The sequence below is a fragment of the Cucumis sativus genome, chromosome 2 (assembly GCF_000004075.3).
Source record: "Cucumis sativus cultivar 9930 chromosome 2, Cucumber_9930_V3, whole genome shotgun sequence".
Taxonomy (NCBI): Eukaryota; Viridiplantae; Streptophyta; class Magnoliopsida; order Cucurbitales; family Cucurbitaceae; genus Cucumis; species Cucumis sativus.
The window spans coordinates 1,172,717-1,192,441 of NC_026656.2; the positions used below are offsets into that span (position 1 = coordinate 1,172,717).

The window sequence follows — 19,725 nt, forward strand, 5'->3', positions numbered from 1 at the left end:
AAATGTCACTTTCCATAATAAATTATTAAAACACAAGATAGAATACAATATAGGTTGTACCAAATTGACCCCTCCTATTATTGTGAAACTTACATTTATGTAGTCATTTTAATCCATAGATATATTTCTTGATCTTAGGTCATTTTCAATCACTCATTTTAATTTTACATTTTTACTCTTAAATTTTGAATATCATCTGATCATTAGATTTTAATAGCTAACTTTTGGCCTTTATCCTCAAAAACATTTAGCTAATTAGTTCAAAATATACTTTAAAGATTTGAGAATCTTTATTAGCAATGGAAAATTATATTAAAAACTAATTTAAGTATACTTAAGTTTAATAGACGTTTCAAAAGGGTTGCTTACAAAAAAAAAATAGCAAAAAAGATTATGATAATATGATCCATGTCTGATAACTTTTTTATAGTACTTTAATAGTAGTTTGATATCATTAATTACTTGTCATATTTGCAATATGAAGAAAAAAATGTGTTGTGAGCATTTTTTTTCTAAATGTTTTTTTGTTATCTAATGCAATTTCTCGTTTCAAAACGTAAGGACTAAACGAAAAGGAAATTCAAAACTTTAGAGTAAATTATAATGTAAGATTTTAAGATTAGGGACTAAATAAGAATTATATTTAGAATGTAAGGACTAAAAAGATATATATTTTTGTTTTTGAAAAACAAGATCTAACCATAAATTGAAACATCATTTTCCACAACAAATCCTCACATTAAGATGGTATATATTATAATTGTACCACACAAGATCCTCTCATATTTATTATTGGCCATCAAAACAATCATTTTCTCACAACAAATCAATTAATTTTAGATATCAACAATTAAAATGTCAATTTTCATAACAAATCACTACTTAAATACTTAAATTAGGATTGTGTTACAATTTAATTAGCTGTACTAATGACCCATTAACATTATCATTATTATTATCATTTTCACATAACAATATATCATTCCATTTAATACCCATCAATATCTAGAATAACTCACACAAACAATCTCGCTTTCATTTTAGTCCTTGTATTTTCGAACGTTCAAATTTTAAATTTTTAAAAAGCTAATACAACTAAATGTTTTTTTAAAAAGTTAGATGAACTAACAACATGATTATTATGAAGTTTATTATAAGTACATATACTAAAATGAAACTGAGAGTACATGAATCAAAATGATATTTCGACTTTTTTTCTTTTTTGTTAAAATGCCATTTATTGGTCTCAAATTTAGTGAGTTGAAGTTAAATTTTACCAAAATTAGTTAAATAATAATAAAAAGAAAAGATTCAAATACAACAAAATACAATATGTGAATACGAGTAAGTTTATTATATATTAAAAGTACAATGATATTCAAACATTTTTCAAGAACAAATCACTGAATTCAAGATCAACAACAAAAGAAAAAGAAGGTGGAGATAAATTAGCATAAACAAGATGAGTGAAATGGAGATGAATATAGAATTGAAAATAGAAGAGAAGCACTTTTGTGTTGTGTGTAAAGTTGTGGTGAGGAGGCAAAACCACATGGGAATAGCAATGATGAAGAAGTGCAAACGAGACAATAAGAGAGGATTTCGTGGAGCCACATAAATGCACTGCTCATTCCTCCATTGCCAAAGCTTTGAGCTTTGTTTGTTAATTGGATGACAATTCCACCTGCATAACCCTACAGCTAAGCTTTTTGGCAAAAACCCCCCCATTCCCCTGTTTCTAAACAGAAACTCGTTTTTCAACTACAATCATTTCTTCTTTTTCCATTCTCATGAAAATATGTGGTTTTAACTATAACTTACCAAACTCCCATGTGCCAATCATTATTCCCAACTCCTTTCTCACTCTTTACTCCCTCAAACTTTCATCAATACATACATTCTAACTGTTACAGTTCACATACCAATCAGAGATAACTGACACTTTTACTTACGCTTCCTTCGTGTAATACACCCCGCATTCAAGAGTCGAAATTCCCTTGCTTATCTTGAACTGCTTCTAAGAGTGAAGACTCTACTCACGAACCATGAGTCCTTTCAACATGCTTTATCTTTAATCACATGCTTCCTAAGAAAATTACCATCAGATCACCCAACATAAAGTTGCTCTAAACTGAGCACATTTAACTTTGGAGTTTTCATTATTGAGACATTGAAGAAGAAGGTATACCTTGTTGGTATAGGTTGCAACTTTTAATTCTTTTAAGTCTTTCTTAAACACACTTTCATACTTTTAGGATTTCTCTCGTTTAGATGTGATACCGGTTCATTCATGTACCGTTTCTAGATTCGGGTGTTATATTTATCCAAGTCAAAATAAAACAGCAAGAACTCTGGATCGTCAACAAACACTACATTAGAGTGCAGTGCAAAAGACTGCGAAAGTTGTCGAATCTGTTGAAGTGAGTAAAATAGATCAATCTGTTTACTCTTCAACATATTGGGGGGAGGGTTAAAGAATATACAAACAAAACTCTCCAGCAATGGGATTTATTGAACCATTAATGGAGAAGCATTAATCATTGAGGTTGAAGAGCCTTTACACTAAAAAGCTGTTTTTGAAGGAGAGGACATAAGTAATTAAACAGCAAAAGCTTGAGTTCAAAAGTAAGACTTTCTTATAGTGGCATAATAGACTTGGTTGTAAGATATACTGTTACAAACAATGCATTGATTAGACTAGACCTGCTGACCCAACAAAACTTAGTGGGGTTATTACTATCTTGTTGGATGGTTAGGCATTGTGGTTCTTCATATTCAATATCTAAATGTGACCTACTTCAAACATTAAATGTTTCATAAAGCTTTTATACCATCAAAATGTTTTTAATAGGTTGAGATTTTGTTCTGGTCTTTTCTTTTTTATTTCTAAACTACACATTGAGTTATTGTCCTTGAATCCTACTCCATGTTATTGAAATATAGGATATAATACAAAAGTTTCATATGACATATATGGATTCTCATTTCTATGAAAAGGATTAAAGGTAAAGTTCAATGGTAGGATTCAAAGTAGCTCCAAAAGTTCAGAGAAACAACATATATAGAGCAAAATCAAATTTTAAAAATTCAGAAAATGAAACCATATTTCAACTTACTTCTGAGTTCTTCATTCCAAACAAACAGATCACATGAAAACTTCAGAAGATTTTTTAGAGTTCAAACAATAAACCAGATGGAAAATAACTTGTATTAACTTTACCTCGACAAGAATTTATCTAATAATCACTGGACAAACTGTATCAGATCAATTCAGTACATAAATAGCAAGAAAAACAGGAAGCTCTGCCCCATCAGTACCAAATAATGCCAAAATACCCTGTTTGTTTTTTGTTTTCGTGAAGGAAAATTTTGAAACAAAGCAAAATAATTGAGAAACAAGTGCTGTATTCTTGTACTATGCCTAACAAAAACAGCAAACAGCCACTACAATGCTCTTCCTAAAAAAATAGCCATGGAGTAAAATCTAGTCAAGATTCTGAATCTTCCTAGCTAAGGTCTTATTTCAACTCAAGTAAAAGGAGAGAGAGAAGAATAAGAAAGAAAGAAAGAAAAATCATTGTGGTTGATAGCATCTGTAAAGAAAGTATAAACAAATTAATGTGATTTGTACTTGCAACTCCCTTCTAAACAGTGGTTCTACTAATTTATTTCAAGTAGCCATGATCAGCACACAAACTATTAAAGAAAGTAAAGCAAATAATAAACTAATGATGAGATGAGGTTTGTTTGGATTCAAATATTCAAAATAAGCATGATAGTTAGAGAGCAATGCTCACTTCTTATGCAACTGCAAGCAATTGAGGAGCATGAGGGGAAATCCACCCACAGCTTTGAGACAAGTTCCACACTGGCTATAATGCCGAGCTGGAACTATACACATCTCTAGCTTGATATGTCTGCAGGATGCACGAAAGAGTCCTATCAAGCCTTTTGAAATTAACCTTCATTTTACACTATGAAAAGAGCATAACATGCAATGGATAAGGAGGAATAAACAGAGTTCATAGATTCTACTTTATGTTACCTAGATCATGTACCATATGCCAGGTTGTCTAGCCATTATTGAATTCTACACTATACAAATTTACTGTAGTGGAAAACTCACTCTCCTGAGTTACTGACTTTTTTGTCAACGTGTTCATCGAAGAAAAACAGATCCAATTATCGTAATTGATAGCTCCTTAACTAGTGGTGTACATATTAAGAGTGAACATGGATGTCAAGAGAGGGTCAGTGAAACAATGTTATCTGCAGAGATCCTAGAAACCTAGCAGATAAAGAGTTTCAATACTTACAAAATATGTACAGAACATTGTGTTTTTCTGCCGAAAATGATCTTCCAAATAGGCAATTTCAAAAATAGAACAGCTATAGGGAAATTGAAGTTCCCACTTTCCAGGACCACTAAACTAAAAAATGTTAATAGTCTAGATTCTAGAGGTTCCGTTACTTCAGAACAAATTTCCTTAGGGAAACAACTATGCCCTTTTTCTCAGTCAGAACGTTCAATGCTTTTACACTGAAGGAACAGATCTCCTACAACACAATATCCAAACAAAACACCAAGACCTTTCAAATTAAATGCTTCTAGGCTGCATCTCTCTCTCTCTCCTTTTCTTTTCTTTTTTTTTTTTTATAGATTTTATCACGACAATCTTCTGGAGACAGAAACAAGCAGCAAGCTTCAATGGGATTTTGAAGTATAATACATGAAACAATTGAATGTTACGTCATTGTATGGTTTCAAGTGAAAAGTGACATATGTAAAAGAATGATATAAAGGTTCCAAGTACAACCTCTCAAGTTTCAACCACTGAGAAATGAGCTTGAACAGCCCCAGACATGAAGATGAGTCCAATCCTCAAAAGGGAGAAGGATGTCAGGCTCAAGCATGTCCTAATTGAATTGATGCCATAACCCATATAAACTGAAATCAATGCATCTTCACAAAAAATGTAGATAAATATTTCATATTGTATGTGCAAAAAGAATGGAGAATCTTATTTACACATGTAGAAGTGTGGCACGCAAGAGCCCCCAACTTCAACACTGGAACAATGCATCAACAATGTTCTCAAATGAGATTTCTCAGAGTTCCAAGTGGTACAGTGATGATAAAGCTATCACAGGATAGACTCTGCAAAAGGTTATGTGAAAAAGGTGAAGAAATGATTCCATTAAAAAATTATCCAAAACAACTAGCAAAGCTCAGTTACAATACTGTTTTCCTTTGAACTATGCCCAAACATTGTTGAACATGAGCAATATTAAAATCAACATCCACAATAGTATGAATTCATGGACAAAAAGAAGAAGTTCATAACACTTTCAGGAGCTAAGATAAATTCACTTCATAAAGCTGTTTGTACACTATAAAATTATACCCCTAGCTATTGTAAAATAAAATAAAAGAGAAAAAAGATAATTCTCATATTGCTTTTTACAATTAGAGGGAGCCATTCACAAGAATCATTATTGTATTCTACAGAAAAATTTTAAAACTTGAAGAGGAGAAGTGCATTTTACTTGTCATCTACTTGAAATACTTGTGGAAACTAGGTTTTTTATTTCCATCAAATGCTCGTCGTTTGATATATGGAGAGACAGGCGTAGATCAGTAAGCAAAAGTTCTTTTTCCCAACTTAAAGGACCTGAAGCATATAATGCCTCCATAGTGCATCGATAGGCATGTAACTCTAACCTATGGACTTCAGCTTCCAATGGCTTGTCTCTGGATAGAAGAAAATCATCTATTCCATATCCCGAAGGACAAAAAGATTCAGCATCACTTGTAGAACCATCTGTATCTTCATTACGGCCAATCGTAACATGACAAGGTAACCCACGGTCGTCACTGTTAGACATGCTGCAACTACCAACTGAGCATGTAGCTCTATCAGCATCATTTAGTTCAACGTTCTCGTCAAATGAATGGTAACCCACATCCATTTGTTTCTTCCTATCGCCATTCACTTCACAAATTTTGGTTCTATCCGAAAAAACACCTCCAGATGTTCCCCCAAGCTTACCCCTTTGGATAACGAGTGATTTTACATGCTCGTGCAACATGGATGGATTGCCTCCAACGGCTTCATGAGACCTTCGCTTTTTCTTCAAAATTCTACATTTCAAGCCAGCTCTACCCATTGTTTCAGCTTGAGAATAGTCATTGTTCGATCGCCTTTTCCAGGTTATTAAATTAGGAACATTTTGGCATTTCTGAACTTGTGAGCTCAGATCATAAAACTTAACGCTTGCCTTCTCATCTTCCTTGCTATCATCACCATGATTGCCAGACATCTGTATGCAGAAACAACGTTGGAAAGAAAAAAAACAGTGAGATGACATATCATGAAGGAGACGAAAAAATGTTGTTTTTAATCTCTCTCATAGTGTCTCATTATAGCCATTTCTCTCTCATAGTCTCATTATGGCCATTTTGGAACCTCAGTCGAACAACATTGATATACATACTTCCATTTTAGTGAAATTTAAATGAAAGCAAAACTCAACTAAACATAATTCTCAAACCTCAAAAAAGACAAGCTACACTACATTAAATATTATACAACTTTTTAAAAAACAAAACTTAAGCACTAGCTTAGTTTATCAGCAGCAAAGCCAGCGAACTCAAGCTGAAAAGTAAAACGAAGATAGTATATAATTAATTCTAGCCTCTAAAATTTTACACTTCTTAACATTTGATATTTTAACAACCAAAACAGTTATAATTGAAAAGTTATCAATGCTTCCTACCTTGTGCATCAAAACCCATCTGTCATCTTGTGAAGATCTTCTTGCTCGGATGTCGAACTTGCTGACCTTAAACTCACAAGAAGAGCCAAGTAACCTGACCACATAGTTGTTCTTCCCCAAAACCTCAGAAACCGTGGCCATTTTCCAAGAACGGTCATTAAATACCTCCACAACATCGCCAGGAATCCAATTCTCTAAAATTTCTTGAGAAGGTGGACAAGGCCTAATTGCTTTACGCGATACCCTCTCCACAACAGTTTGATTACTGCCATCCTCAAATTTGTCATATCTAACAGTATAATAGTGACCACTTCCAGACATAATCTCAGCAGAACGCCAGGAACCTGAGGGCACCTCCTTTTTGCTCAACACTTCCACTTTACTGCCTTTCCTGAATCGCATGTTTGATGATATGCAAACCGGTTACGAGAGCCAACTATCTGTTTATTTCAAGGAAAAACAGCCAAAAAAAAAAAAGAAAACTTGAGAATCATAATACAAAATGCTGCCTAAATAAGTAGAGGCACCTAACAAACAATAGAAAACAACGGTTTCAGTAGGCAATAGAATTACTCAAAATGATCAAATGCCATAAAACAGATTTTTAGAAGCTCTTTCGTATGTACAATGTAGTTGATTAGATCCCATATCAAAACACGAAATAAAGGAAACATTAGGAACGAGAAAGAACAAAATATAAGAGAGTATTTCATATGTAACGAAGCATTAAGAAAACAAAAACAAAACAAACCCCAAGAACGTAGAAAGGAAATTGAAATCTTGAACATTTGAATAAATATAATTAGCTTAAAGACACAATCGTCTCTCAAATCTGAATTGTTTAACGAGAATACAACAACAAAATAAAAACCCATTTGGTATTTTCTTCTTCAATCGCTTGTTCATCAACTAACCAAAACTATCTTCATTACTAACATCGGACCAAACCGACTTCGAATTCGCATTCATACGATATTGGATTGCTAAGAAAAATGCTGAAACGGAAACGAAAATACAATCACAAAATCTTAAAAGCTCCTTGATTTCAAGACGATTAAAACAGAGAGTAGACATTAAAAAATAAACTTGATAGAAGTAAAAGTAGCATAGTTTTAGCTTTCAATTTCAAAATGTCTAGTACAACAAGAACAATCAACAAATATATTCAATACCCATTATTTCTCAACGTTTCTTCTGTTTTTCTAAGCAACCAAACAGCAAGTCAGGAAATCGAAATTGACCCAAGAAGCAGAAAATTAGAGTTTGATGAACCAAGAAACAAAAAAGGAAACTGTAAACATTAAGGATCATTTCAAATTTGATCTGGGTTGTAAAAGAAGGAAACAAATTGAACCCAGAAAACGATGAAAAAATCGAAGAAGCAAAGAGGAAGAGATTTCACTGACCTTGGGATTTGAGAGAAATTTGTTTATCACAAAAATTCTTCACTGCCTTCTGTAATTTGCCTCTGCCTTTCCTTATTATTTTTGTTTATATTTGATATGTAAGTGTGAGGATTGTAATTTTCTGTTGGATTCTACAAAATCCCATTAAACCTTTTTTAAAAAATTCATCAATAAAATTTCCCAATAAGAAAAAAAAAGAGCTTTACAACGAAAACTTATATATATTTTCTTAAGAAATTTTTTTTTTACGGTTTCAAGTTGCAAAGGTCCCAAGAATAGCTTGTTAAGATGAGCTTTCTCATTCTTCTTTCATCGTACGCTTATGTTCCCTCACTCAAAATATAATCTCTTTTCAAGAGATATAAATCTAATACATAATAGAAAGCAAGAAAAAAACTAAAAATACAAACTTTTTATTTTTAAACTTTTTTTACCCAATTCAAAATAAATATATATTTCGTTGAATGTCATAAGTTGATTGAGCCGTGAACAAGTTAATCTAATGAAAACAAGTTAGTAATGTTTGAGTTGATAAAGGGTAAGATCATGATCACTTATAAAACTTGTTTGTAGTGTCTTTCAACTTCAATCGATGCTTAATTCATTTTAAGTTCGGAGTTTTATAAAGTTCGACATGGTAAAAGTGCTTATGTTTGCATTTTAAGAAAAAATTAATTAAAAACTTTTGTAGATATAAAATTTTTACTTTTCTTAATAAAGTTGTAACTAATATTTAAAATATTGTTATTATATATATATATATATATATAAATATTTATAACTATAACAAAATATCACATTCTATCTATGATAGACCGTAATATATCTATGTCTATCATGGTACAGATAGGCATAGATCATAGTCTTATGATCAGTCGTACATAGATTATGATATTTTGCTATATTTAAAAATAACTCGTATATTCCGTGGATATATTTAAGACACGAAGTAATTTTACCTGTTGTAATTAGGTAACCTATGAAATGTTGTTGCTCTTCAATATGCTTTCAACCTAATAGGTTTCATGTTACGTATGTACATTTGTAGTCTTATGATGCAATCACATTGTTGATATTGTAGTTATATTTTGATATATCCTATTTTTCCAAGAATTTCATAATTGGACATTCAACTCGTTTCTTATTCTTTTGGGTTCTACATTAAAAAAAAAAAAGTCTTATTCTGGAAGATGGTAATAGACATAATGCAAATACATTTGAAGTGGCTTTTAGAAGGATTACAATCACTTTTGGAATTTGTAAGTTTGTAATATACTTATAGTAGCTCGAAACCAAATTTGATAGTACAAAAAAACGAGTCTAAAGTACAAAACCAAACATTAAACTAACTTCGAAATGTAGTTACCAAACCCAACAAAAGTTGGTTTAGTTTTTTTTTTAAGGGAAAAAAGAAGTTAATACAAAATGACAAATTAACATTGCTTTTAGAGAAATAAGAGCATAATAAAGAAAACACTTTAGTTATCGAACCGTATTTTCTATACTAATGATTGATTTCTTATTTACCAAACACGAATAAACTCTTACGAGAAACTTGACACAAATTTACCATAAAAGACATTAGATTGATTTCGAGTAAAAAGTAATTTAAGTAGGAAAGAAAAGATGGCAATAAAAAGAAACAACCAAGCAATTTCTAAATTTAAAAGTAAGTTTGTAACAAAAAAAGTCTAAAAGCTTTTAAAAAGGAATAGAGTTATGTTTGACCAAACTTTATTAGAAAACTAAAAAGGTCAAAGCAACCCTAATTTGAAAATCTATGTGGCAATGAAGCAAATGAATAATGGATTATTTGACCAAAAAGTAAGAGACTTTTTAAATCAAATATATCCAACAAGTTTTATCTATAAATTTTGTATTGTGTATGAACTTAACTTTCTATATGAACAAAGAAAGACCATAAATGTTGGTTGTTTAACCCTAGTTTTTAGAATAAGGGCATGCTTTACTTTCATATTTCCCTTCAAATCTTGCTTGTTGATGAAAGATTTTATTTGAATTGAATAGAAGAATACACTTCTCTTCTTTTTCTTTTCGGTTTTTCTCTCCGTTTATATTATGTTTTCTTTTCGATCAACTTTCAGTGCATCTTCAATTGGGACCAACAATTTTTGAACTGCTTGCACACCGAGTAGAGTCGCGAAACATCTTAGAAAGAGTGTGATATGTGATTCAACTTTCTATTTTTACGAGTTTTTGTTTTGCAAGTTATGTTCAAAGCTATTGTTTTCTATTTTGCATTCTATTTCACTATTCATTTTTGTGGTTAATTTTTGTTTGAGTGTAATTGCTCCAACTGTGCTTGTAGTCAACTAATCCAAAACAAAGTGCTCTTACACATTAGATCTTTTCTTACCTTACTCCTTCAAGTTCGTGCTTCTCCTCACACTTGATTCTTGGAAAGAAAAAGTTTACATGTTTTGTGATATCAACGAAAGGACATTCTGTTTTAATATGACTGAGTTTCTAATAATCTATAATTGAGTTTTCGATAGAAAAAAAAAAAATTTAAAAGAAATAAGATTTAATGTCTACAATTGAACTAATATTATTACCTAGAAATAGAATAGGGTCACTATCATTGAACTTTTTTTTAAAATATCACGTTCTAAATAGAACACATTGAATGGAATACAATTTTACAATATGGTTGTTGATGGGAATATACAAATATCATCTTAATCATTTGTGAAAGGGTAAACAAATTGCTTTTACACGTTGCTTTGTGTCATTTTCAATTAAAGAATCATTCTCCATAGATTGAAATTCTTAACTTTTTCGTATTTTAATGGAAATTTTGGTTTTTAAATTATTTGACAAAGAATTATTCCTCAAAAGAAAAAAAAAAAGAAAAAAACTTTGACAAAGTAAAACAAATACCATTCAAGTATTTTAATATTGGGCTACTTTAAATCAACAACGATATTAATTTAAACATCCATATATCATAGATCATATATCATATTTATATAGTCAATATTTGAATCCAACGTCTAAACTTGCAAATATAACAAACCGGATGATATTGTTTGATACTTAATTATTAACCGTGAACGTGTCATGCCACTAAATTAAAAGTTGTTTTAGCCTCTTATCCTCTAAGGCAATCTATGTCTACTTTTTATTGTATAGTTGGAAAGATGACATTAGACAAAAACCTAACAAGGTAGTTGGAGAGAAAAAGAATAAAGGAAGATTAAAGATGATATAGTAGCAAAATGAAGCTTGAAGCAATGATCTTTGAGATATATATTTCTTTTTTGGACCATATCATAAACCAAAAATTTACATGTACAAGAAAGCATCTTCATCTTAGAAGTTCACACATCACTTTTGCCAGCCTTTTGGTGTTTTTCCTTTTCTAAAAAAAAAAAAAAAAAAAAAAATTAAACCTGTTTGTTCTCGAGTTTCTTTTTATAATAGATGAATTCAATTTCTAAAGTTTGAATAATGTACCTTTTATAACTTAAAGAGATGAAAAAAAGAAAGAAAGAGTACTTAACTTTTTAAAATTAATATTATTATCTTAAGTGTTCCACCAATCTCCAGATTTTGGTTTCAATGTAATAGACAGATCATTTTTCATGCTTTCCTACCTTCAACAACCTACCTTCTTTCTTTCTACAAAACAACAAAAAACAACCAACCTTCCCTTCCATCACATGTTTCTAGTTTGTCAGACATATATTTTACCCACAGAACAAATTAAAAACAAACAAAATAGTAATATTAACACTTACGAAGCAAACAAGGTGTGGATGTTCTGCCAAAATATATGCTTAACGGCTTTTGGCTGATTTCTGATGGAATTTATACCTGGAATGGTGTTAGAGAGGGCAATTTAGTTGGTGTGTTTCGAGTCAAACTGGTCGTCTCCTGTTGACATGTTCACTGATGTTTGCAGTACTCTCACAACTAACCTATTGGTGTTCTTTCGAAACATGCAATAAGTTTAAGTTAGGAGATGTATCTTTTAAGCTAGAGCATAAAATATTTTCAGATCATGAAGACAATGGATCTAAAGGTTCTTGAACAACTTAAACAAGCTCTACTAGGAGTTGTGGAGTAGAGTTGAAAAACATGGAGTTTTGTACTCCACTTCTTGTTTGGTCCAATGAGTTCGTAAACCCAACAACTAAAACGCATCAATTTTATGTCTTAATAACTTCTTACATGTCCTAGACTTCACAACTTCAGTCTGGAGCCCAAACACCCACTATTATATTCATTGTTTAATATTCAAGGCAAGCAGCTGAAACTCAGTGAAGTAGCTATTGGTAACCTCAGGAAAACGGTTTCCATTTAATCTCCTCCCCACTTAAAGGTGCGAAAGCAGAAAAATCAAATGCTTTTTTTTTTCATTGTCAATGTAAGAAATGATCGTGCTGAAAAAGAGTGTTGTCGGGCGTTCTGTGGATATATATAATCATTTCATGCCCTGTGAAGAAAAATCCAGTTTCCAGACCCCAAAGTCTATTGTCTTCTAGAGTTCAATTGTCCTTTACTCCTTTGAATCCAGGGATTCTAAAAGACCTGCTAGACTTCAGATCAATTTCACATCGAAGAACTTAAAGAACCAAAACTGAGAGTGGACAAACCATCGCCAACAGGTAAAATGATATGGAATGTCCCTTGTTGTCATTGTTGCTTATTGGAGCAACCTTTTTTTTCTTTTTAATTTATGAAAAAAGCAGTTCGTGTATCTGGGTCCTTTCCATTCTATTACAGTTACTTTGGCTTCTAAAGTCCTTGCAGATTAATGCTACCACCTACCAACCAAGCTGCATGTAAATGAGTACAATTTTAATCTACGATGAGACACAGAACGGTCTCCTATCCTTTGGCATGCTGAGACTTTTAAGGTTACAAGCCAACTCCAAAAGCTAAGAAACACCAATCAATGGATAGAAAATGAACTGAAAGCACCAAAGGAGAATAAAAGAAGAATCAGAATGTATACAAAGATATCCTATTGTATGCATTCACAAGTTACCCACAAGGCCACAGGCCCACAACACATACCAGCAATTATATCAATTAACTCCCAGAGTCTTACAAACTGATCAACAACATCCCAATAATGATAAAAAATGAAAAAAAAGTTATAACCACTAGGCTATAATTGTGAAAAGGACATGACGGTTTTTCTTCTTTGTTTTTCGTAACTGTGAGTTTCGAGGCTACCTTGCACGCACTTCGACTTAATCTCAAGGGTCAACCAACCCTACAACATTTGCAATTCAAGGAAACTCATATGATATTAAATCCTAGGGAGGTGGTCATCATGGATTGCACTCATTCCCTTCAAATAATTTATCAAAATCATAGCCGTGGCCTTTCTTGACCATTGGCCTTGAATTAATGGCTATCTGGCGAACGAGAAACAACCAGGCAGCCAAAGTAAGACCCATCCAAGAGCCTAGATAAAGAATGATTAAGATCTATTACAGATCATACGAGTGTTATACTCATAGTTGATTGAATGATCGTGCAAGTCATAGAATTGTTAATGAATTTAGATCACTAATTTTAATAGTTTTAGAGAACAGCCATATTCTCATAACATGTCCACTAGCAGTTACACTGGTGCTCTATCCATGTGCAGCAGAGTTCACTTGTCTCCTAGATGTTTCATTTCTGTCCACAAAATCCTCGACATTTTCAGACCCCTTAATGAATTTTAACAACTATGAGAACTTTTTGATGCTAAACAACTTCGCCAACAAACTATACAGTCTTCTCGCTAAAATGAAGACCAAATACAACTATACAAAAGCATAAATAACAGCAATCTCGCTAAAATCCCTCCCAAAATTGCTAAGCATACACTGATGATTAAAAGCATCAGATATAGAGTGCTCTTGCTAATACGATAGCCGATACAATTGTACAAAAAGCTATATGATCCCAGAGATTACTATTATCAAGTGAAAACTCCGAAAATAACCAATTCAACACAAAGATAAATCACTTACTTTCTGAGAAACATATAGGCTAAATCACACTTGTTGCCAATGTCATAGTTCAATCATACTTCATATCCTTTACCTAGGCAATTTAGGCAACGTTGTACCCTGCAATATCAAATGATGCGGCAAATAAACAACAGTAGTGAGAAAACACATCACCACCAGAAAACGTAAACCAATTGAATATCAGCCCAGCCAAAAAATTTCACAGAAATAGGAAAAATTTTACCAATTACCCTTTTGTGTTTATTATCAGTCAATTTCAATACAGGACAAATTAGAGAGAGCTTTAAAATCTCAACTTTTTAAAAGCGAAAATTTTGATTCAACTTAAGACGAGTCATTCCTTCTTAACTTTTTCTCAACAAACTAAACACACACAAATATCATTAGGGTTCAGCATAATTTTCATAATACACATGAGAATCTGGATAAGAATTGACATGAACAGAGAACCTACTGAGTAAATCACAAAGAATGCAAATGCCATTAATTTAGCCCCGGGGAAATGAAAAGGGGTCAAAGTATAACCTGTTTCCCTCACAAGTAGGGCACACACAGGGGTTCATGGCAATAGGATCAGACAATGGCGACCACTGAATGACAGCATTTCCTCTGCATAATTTGCACATATAGAATCCTTTTCCTCTACAAGCTTTACAGGGCAAACCAATCTTTCTCTGCAGAGAAATCGAAAAACCCAATAGAATGGTATTAAAGAACTGGTTCAGAATTTACGAATTTTCTTAAATACTACATGTAGTCCTAGAGGAAGAGGAAAATGAATTACCCGTTTGGCTTCAGCAGTAACACGAAGGGTTTGAATAGTGAGAAAAGAAGCCAAGTTGAGAGTGCAAATTCCGCCGAGGATGACGGCGGCGCCGGTGAAGATTGTTCGCAATTGCCTCGGTATCATCTCTAGTGAAAGAGACCACCGGCGGTGGATGGCGCGAAGTCTGAAAGAAAAGAAAAGGAGATAAGAGAGATTCTTTTTTCCTTTCCCATTTTGTTATTTGAAATAAAAATTCATAAAATATCATAAAACAAAATTATAAAAAGCAAGAATTGAAAAAATATTACTAAGTTAATTTTTAGCTTTTGAAAACAAATTAAAATCTTTATTATTTATACCATGCTTCCATTCATTCCTTGTTCAATTAAGTTCTAAAAATATCTACAAAAATATTGACAGGTTGATAAAAAAAAATTAGTATGATAAGATAAAAATTATGAAGATTAAAATATATGTATTAATTTAAATATCAAGGTTTCGATTTTAGGGATATAGGAATGAGTACTTTTATAGAACAAAAACATATTTAGTTTAATATTTAAAGATGATTTAAAAAAAGTTTTAAAGTTATATATGATTTTATTTAAATTAATATTTAAAGATGGTTTTAAAATTCTTTTAAATTAAGTTATGTTTGTATTAGTAAGTATCTTAGTTTATATATCTTCGTATTTGTAAATATCTTCCTATCGAGATCAATGTATATTAAAGATATGGATTAATATTTTATATCGATATTGAACACTTTATTGATATATTTATGAGTTGACAAATAACTATCGGGATATGATATAAGTAGGAAGTAACTAAAATTTATAAAACTTTAGAAGTATAAAAACTACAAATTAAGAAATTGAAGGATCAAAAGTGTTTATAAACCAAAAATAACTTCATAAAAATTAGCATGTAGAATGAAAGATAAATTATATAGCTTTGAGTTCTCCAATTTCTACTTCTCCAGTGTTTTAAATTTGATGAAAATAAAAAGATTGATTTTATTGTTTTAACATAGTTTGTAGGAAATTCTTTATTCTTCATTTTAGAATATTTTCTAAGTTTTCGTAGTAACATGATTGAAGTGACGTGCACAAAGATGGGCGCACGGTACCGAACATAATTCCCCCTTCATTAAAACACTGGAAGGTTCAAAAGGACAACAGTTTCTTGAACCAAATGTTAACAAATATAATAAATAAGCTAAAATTTCAATCTTCTTGATTCTCTCACTCTTCATCTCTATCTTTCTTATTTCCACATTCAGAAACTAAAGTTTGCTAAAATTTACTTACAACAGAAGCTTTTAACATTGAATGACTTCAGTAAGCAAAATAATTGAAAGAACAATTATAACCTTGAAACTACAAGTTGGAAAAAGAATTTCTATCTTTGTTCAATCCTGATCCTGATCCTTCATTATAGACCCATGACGAGATGAGATGATGAGCAATTGCGAATGGCCCGGGAACAAACATTGGGGCGAGTTCACCACTTTCGACATTGAAATCCGAAGATAAGCTCTGTTGTCGCTCGACTCCTTTACACATTTGCTCGACCTTGGCTGCTGCAGTTCTTTGAGCCTTCTCATATTCTGCAAACGTCAAAGCGTTCCTTACGTCCTCTCTACTGTGCCATCGAGCATCTAAAACAAGCTCAAGAAATGTCAAAATTCCAGAATGATCATACTCAAAATTAACATCAATGCACAATAAATCAGGGATGACATCTACAATGTGGGAGAAAGTTCTACGTACCTTCTAACTCTCCCTTGTCCACATTTATATCAAATGATTTTGCATATGCAAAGAAACCAACCATCAACTGACATGGCATATTACTTGGACCAACTGACAACAAAAGAACATATAAATGTATGAAGTTGTAGAAATGCAAGAAAATGAACAACTAATATGAGCAATCCAACCAAGGAAAAAAAAATGTTAATGCAGAGTGCAGTGCAATGCACTTGGAAGATGAGGTTCCTCCATTTATAAGATAAAATAACTTCTTATTAAGAGGAGACAAAGATGAGATATCAACCTGCTCATGGACAAGGGAGTTATAAGAAACTACCACGAATTCATATTGCAAGGAAGTATCAATGTGACGGAAAAAAAATGGAGAGTAACAAACACCAACTGGTCATCCCAGTCCATCATTGTCTAAAATGTCGGACGGTGTTTGAAAGGATGGTGTTGTAGGAGTTTTGAATAATCATGGTACCAAGTACCAATAGCAAGCGAAATCATAAAAGAGATTTTTCCTTCAGTTGTGAAGATGATATTAGTTTTGTTCCATTATTTGCTAACCAAAAGAGACAGAGAGCTAACTAACTAAACAATCTTATCAAGAAAACTACTTGTAAAATTGATGTTAAGAGCACCAACTGTTGAAATTGTTGCGTCTTTGGAATAAAATTTAAAATGATAAATCACAAATCAACACAGGAGCTCAAAAGTTTAAACTAAAGGAAAAACAATACATACAAATAAACAAATAATGTTTGATCTTTTATGGGAAATGCTGTAAAGAGGCTAAAGCATAATACATAACAGAGCAAAATCGTGAGCGAAGCAACATAAAGAAAAACAACGTTTCTTAAGTTGTACCAGGCCAAGGCTGAGAACTATGGTAGACAACTTCGCCTACTTCAATGCCTGTCTCCTCCCATGTTTCTCTTTTTACTGCTTCTTCTAAGCTTTCTCCAGGCTAAATCCTCAAACATCAGAATCAACTATTAATTTTAACTACCATGAGATTGTACCTTCTACAAGATTGTTCAACGATTAATCAGAAAAGTACCTCTATAAAACCAGCTAGGCAACTCCACATTCGTGGAACAAATCTTGATTGCTTACTCAAGAGTGCACGATCATTTTCTCTATCAATGACTAGCATAATGACTACCTGTCATAGACCACCTATTATCAGAGCTATAAAATGTCTTGCTTAGAGAATCTATCAAATTTGATAAATTCATTGAGGGGTGGAGGGAGGAAGTGCAATATTAATCATACCGGATCAACACGAGGATAAACCTTCTTCTTGCACGAGGGATTAGAACATTGCTTCCGTTTTCCTGCTTCCACAGGTACTGTTTTTCCTCCACAGTGTCCACAAAATTTGGACACATTGTGCCATTCCAGCAACGCCCTAGCCTGATCAAAGTTTAAAAAACTTAAGAAAGAGAGTAAAAGGACAACCTGAAGAAATCAAGTTAGTTACTAAAGTCTATGCATATAAATTGATTTATTGATTTCTGAATAATTTTTTATAGACAGAAATGAAACTAAACCAGAAGGAAAGTTGGCCACACATAGCAAATGTTTGTAGGTTCCAGATTGGCTTTCATGCTGAAGATCACCTAGGACAAGCTGACTCCAGGAACTATTGAAAGCTTAACATCACTAGCTTATTGCTTTGATTACCACCAACCCAACCAACATAGCCTCCCTAAAAATGAAAACTTAGAACAGAAACAAAAACTAAACCCCATTGCAATGTGAAGAAGTACAGACCATATAAGTTTTCAAGCCTGAGGTTAGATCACCATCCAACTAAAAACTTATACTTATGGGTTACAGACTTACAGTAAATTTAATTATATTAATACTTCATCACCATCCCTCGCTTGTAGCTTAAACAATGCCCGTCAAGTAAAACACTCGCAAGCTTGGAAAGGAAATTATATTTTAGGGATTCAAACATACAACAAAATCACCGATCAAACCAAAAGCTTAAGCTCATGAATTACGGTAAATTTAGTTACATCTATACTTCAACACCTTAAAATGCACAGCTAAGACATGTGTAGTCACCTCCATTAATTCTCAACATTTCCATCGCAACTCAGTTGACACTCCACTCAAATAAAGAAAATAAAGTCAACAATATATATGAAAAGTTGAACTAGCATTATAGGAAACTATAACAGCTTCGACACAAAGATGTCAAGTAACGACAAGAAGCACTCACATGACCAGCAATAGCCAATTCTCCCATAGCTCGAGCATCAGCCCAATCAGAAGCCACCATAAGAGTTCTAACCTCCACAAAACAGAGTGACTTACTCGCAAATTCAGAAACCAAAACCTCCTCACTCGAAACATCAATACCCCAATAAACGGAATTCTCTTCATCCAGATAACCCAAATAGACAAATAAATCCCCAGTCAATTCAAGCGTCGAATTAGCAAACAGAGCCTTGAAATCAGTCAAATCAATCCAACCCAGATGCCAGGTAGAGGAGGTATCATTAGGCCGAGCACTGAAAGTGGCTAAAGGCTTGCCCTTTTTGAAGGGCAAAACCTTGAAATTGATGGAAGAAGAGAAGTGGGTGTTGTTTAAAAGTTGAGAATTGAGAGATTCGAGAGCTGAAGAAGCGGAAAATGGGTTTTCGGGTTTAGGGGTTTTCAACTTGATGGGGTTACCGGCGAAGGCATGAGAGTTTAAACTGATGGACATTGTAGGAATTGAAGTGGAAGAAGAGATTGAAGAAGATGATGGCGGATTGAAGGGATTGTGGGAGTGGAAGGATTTGTAAGAGTTGAAATGACGAGGGGAAAGTGAAATTGATTTCATTTGTTTGGATCTCTATGCTTCATCAATGGATGAAATCAGGGAAGCTCACACCCAGAGAGCGCGCCAATGGTGGTTGGTACGATTAGTACACGTGTCGCGATTGTTTTTTATTATTATTATTACTATTATTGTGAAGAAAAAAAATTCTAATTTTTGAGAAAATATAAAAATTATCAAAATG

At 32.6% G+C, this 19,725-nt stretch overlaps 3 protein-coding genes across 17 annotated transcripts; all 3 read right to left on the reverse strand.

Annotated features, from left to right (window-relative positions):
- Positions 1–1,331: 1,331 nt before the first annotated feature.
- Positions 1,332–8,419, reverse strand: LOC101208549. 11 transcript variants are annotated; one of them, XR_004214718.1, is made up of 7 exons: positions 8,184–8,419; positions 6,778–7,217; positions 5,723–6,321; positions 5,030–5,158; positions 4,818–4,917; positions 3,798–3,917; positions 1,332–2,086 (listed from the first exon to the last, which is right to left on the reverse strand). XR_004214718.1 is itself a non-coding variant. In XM_011650373.2 (3 exons), exons 2-3 carry the CDS (start codon positions 7,177–7,179, stop codon positions 5,551–5,553), a joined length of 1,173 nt encoding a protein of 390 aa, XP_011648675.1. In that variant the 5' UTR covers positions 7,180–7,217; positions 8,184–8,417; the 3' UTR covers positions 5,230–5,550. The 11 variants fall into 11 exon arrangements, 1 of the variants encoding a protein (XP_011648675.1); XR_004214712.1 differs by having other exon boundaries at positions 4,818–5,158; positions 5,548–6,321; positions 8,184–8,418; XR_004214717.1 differs by having other exon boundaries at positions 1,334–2,086; positions 3,798–4,917.
- A 2,971-nt stretch (positions 8,420–11,390) lies between these two features.
- Positions 11,391–15,171, reverse strand: LOC101203873. Of its 5 annotated transcripts, none has more exons than XR_004214307.1 (4): positions 14,964–15,171; positions 14,705–14,853; positions 14,180–14,278; positions 11,391–11,565 (listed from the first exon to the last, which is right to left on the reverse strand). XR_004214307.1 is itself a non-coding variant. In XM_004139276.3 (3 exons), the coding sequence occupies exons 1-3, from the start codon at positions 15,087–15,089 to the stop codon at positions 14,233–14,235; spliced, it is 321 nt and encodes a 106-aa protein (XP_004139324.1). In that variant the 5' UTR covers positions 15,090–15,171; the 3' UTR covers positions 13,920–14,232. The 5 variants fall into 5 exon arrangements, 1 of the variants encoding a protein (XP_004139324.1); XR_004214308.1 differs by lacking the exon at positions 11,391–11,565 and adding an exon at positions 11,697–12,020; XR_004214306.1 differs by lacking the exon at positions 11,391–11,565 and adding an exon at positions 11,697–12,135.
- An 891-nt stretch (positions 15,172–16,062) lies between these two features.
- LOC101203635 (nudix hydrolase 19, chloroplastic) lies at positions 16,063–19,615 on the reverse strand. Its single transcript, XM_004139275.3, has 6 exons — positions 18,939–19,615; positions 17,981–18,121; positions 17,766–17,870; positions 17,573–17,672; positions 16,718–16,810; positions 16,063–16,605 (listed from the first exon to the last, which is right to left on the reverse strand). The coding sequence occupies exons 1-6, from the start codon at positions 19,542–19,544 to the stop codon at positions 16,325–16,327; spliced, it is 1,326 nt and encodes a 441-aa protein (XP_004139323.1). The 5' UTR covers positions 19,545–19,615; the 3' UTR covers positions 16,063–16,324.
- Positions 19,616–19,725: the final 110 nt, after the last annotated feature.

Coding starts and splice junctions, on each gene's coding strand:
- LOC101208549 (XM_011650373.2), bottom strand. CDS start 7,179: ATGCGATTCAGGAAAGGCAGTAAAGTGGAAGTGTTGAGCAAAAAGGAG. Junction 6,322..6,777: donor GATGGGTTTTGATGCACAAG/GTAGGAAGCATT, acceptor TTCTGCATACAG/ATGTCTGGCAATCATGGTGA.
- LOC101203635 (XM_004139275.3), bottom strand. CDS start 19,544: ATGAAATCAATTTCACTTTCCCCTCGTCATTTCAACTCTTACAAATCC. Junction 18,122..18,938: donor AATTGGCTATTGCTGGTCAT/GTGAGTGCTTCT, acceptor AACTTTGATCAG/GCTAGGGCGTTGCTGGAATG. Junction 17,673..17,765: donor GCCTAGCTGGTTTTATAGAG/GTACTTTTCTGA, acceptor TTGAGGATTTAG/CCTGGAGAAAGCTTAGAAGA.
- LOC101203873 (XM_004139276.3), bottom strand. CDS start 15,089: ATGATACCGAGGCAATTGCGAACAATCTTCACCGGCGCCGCCGTCATC. Junction 14,854..14,963: donor TTACTGCTGAAGCCAAACGG/GTAATTCATTTT, acceptor ATTTCTCTGCAG/AGAAAGATTGGTTTGCCCTG. Junction 14,279..14,704: donor CCTACTTGTGAGGGAAACAG/GTTATACTTTGA, acceptor TTGATATTGCAG/GGTACAACGTTGCCTAAATT.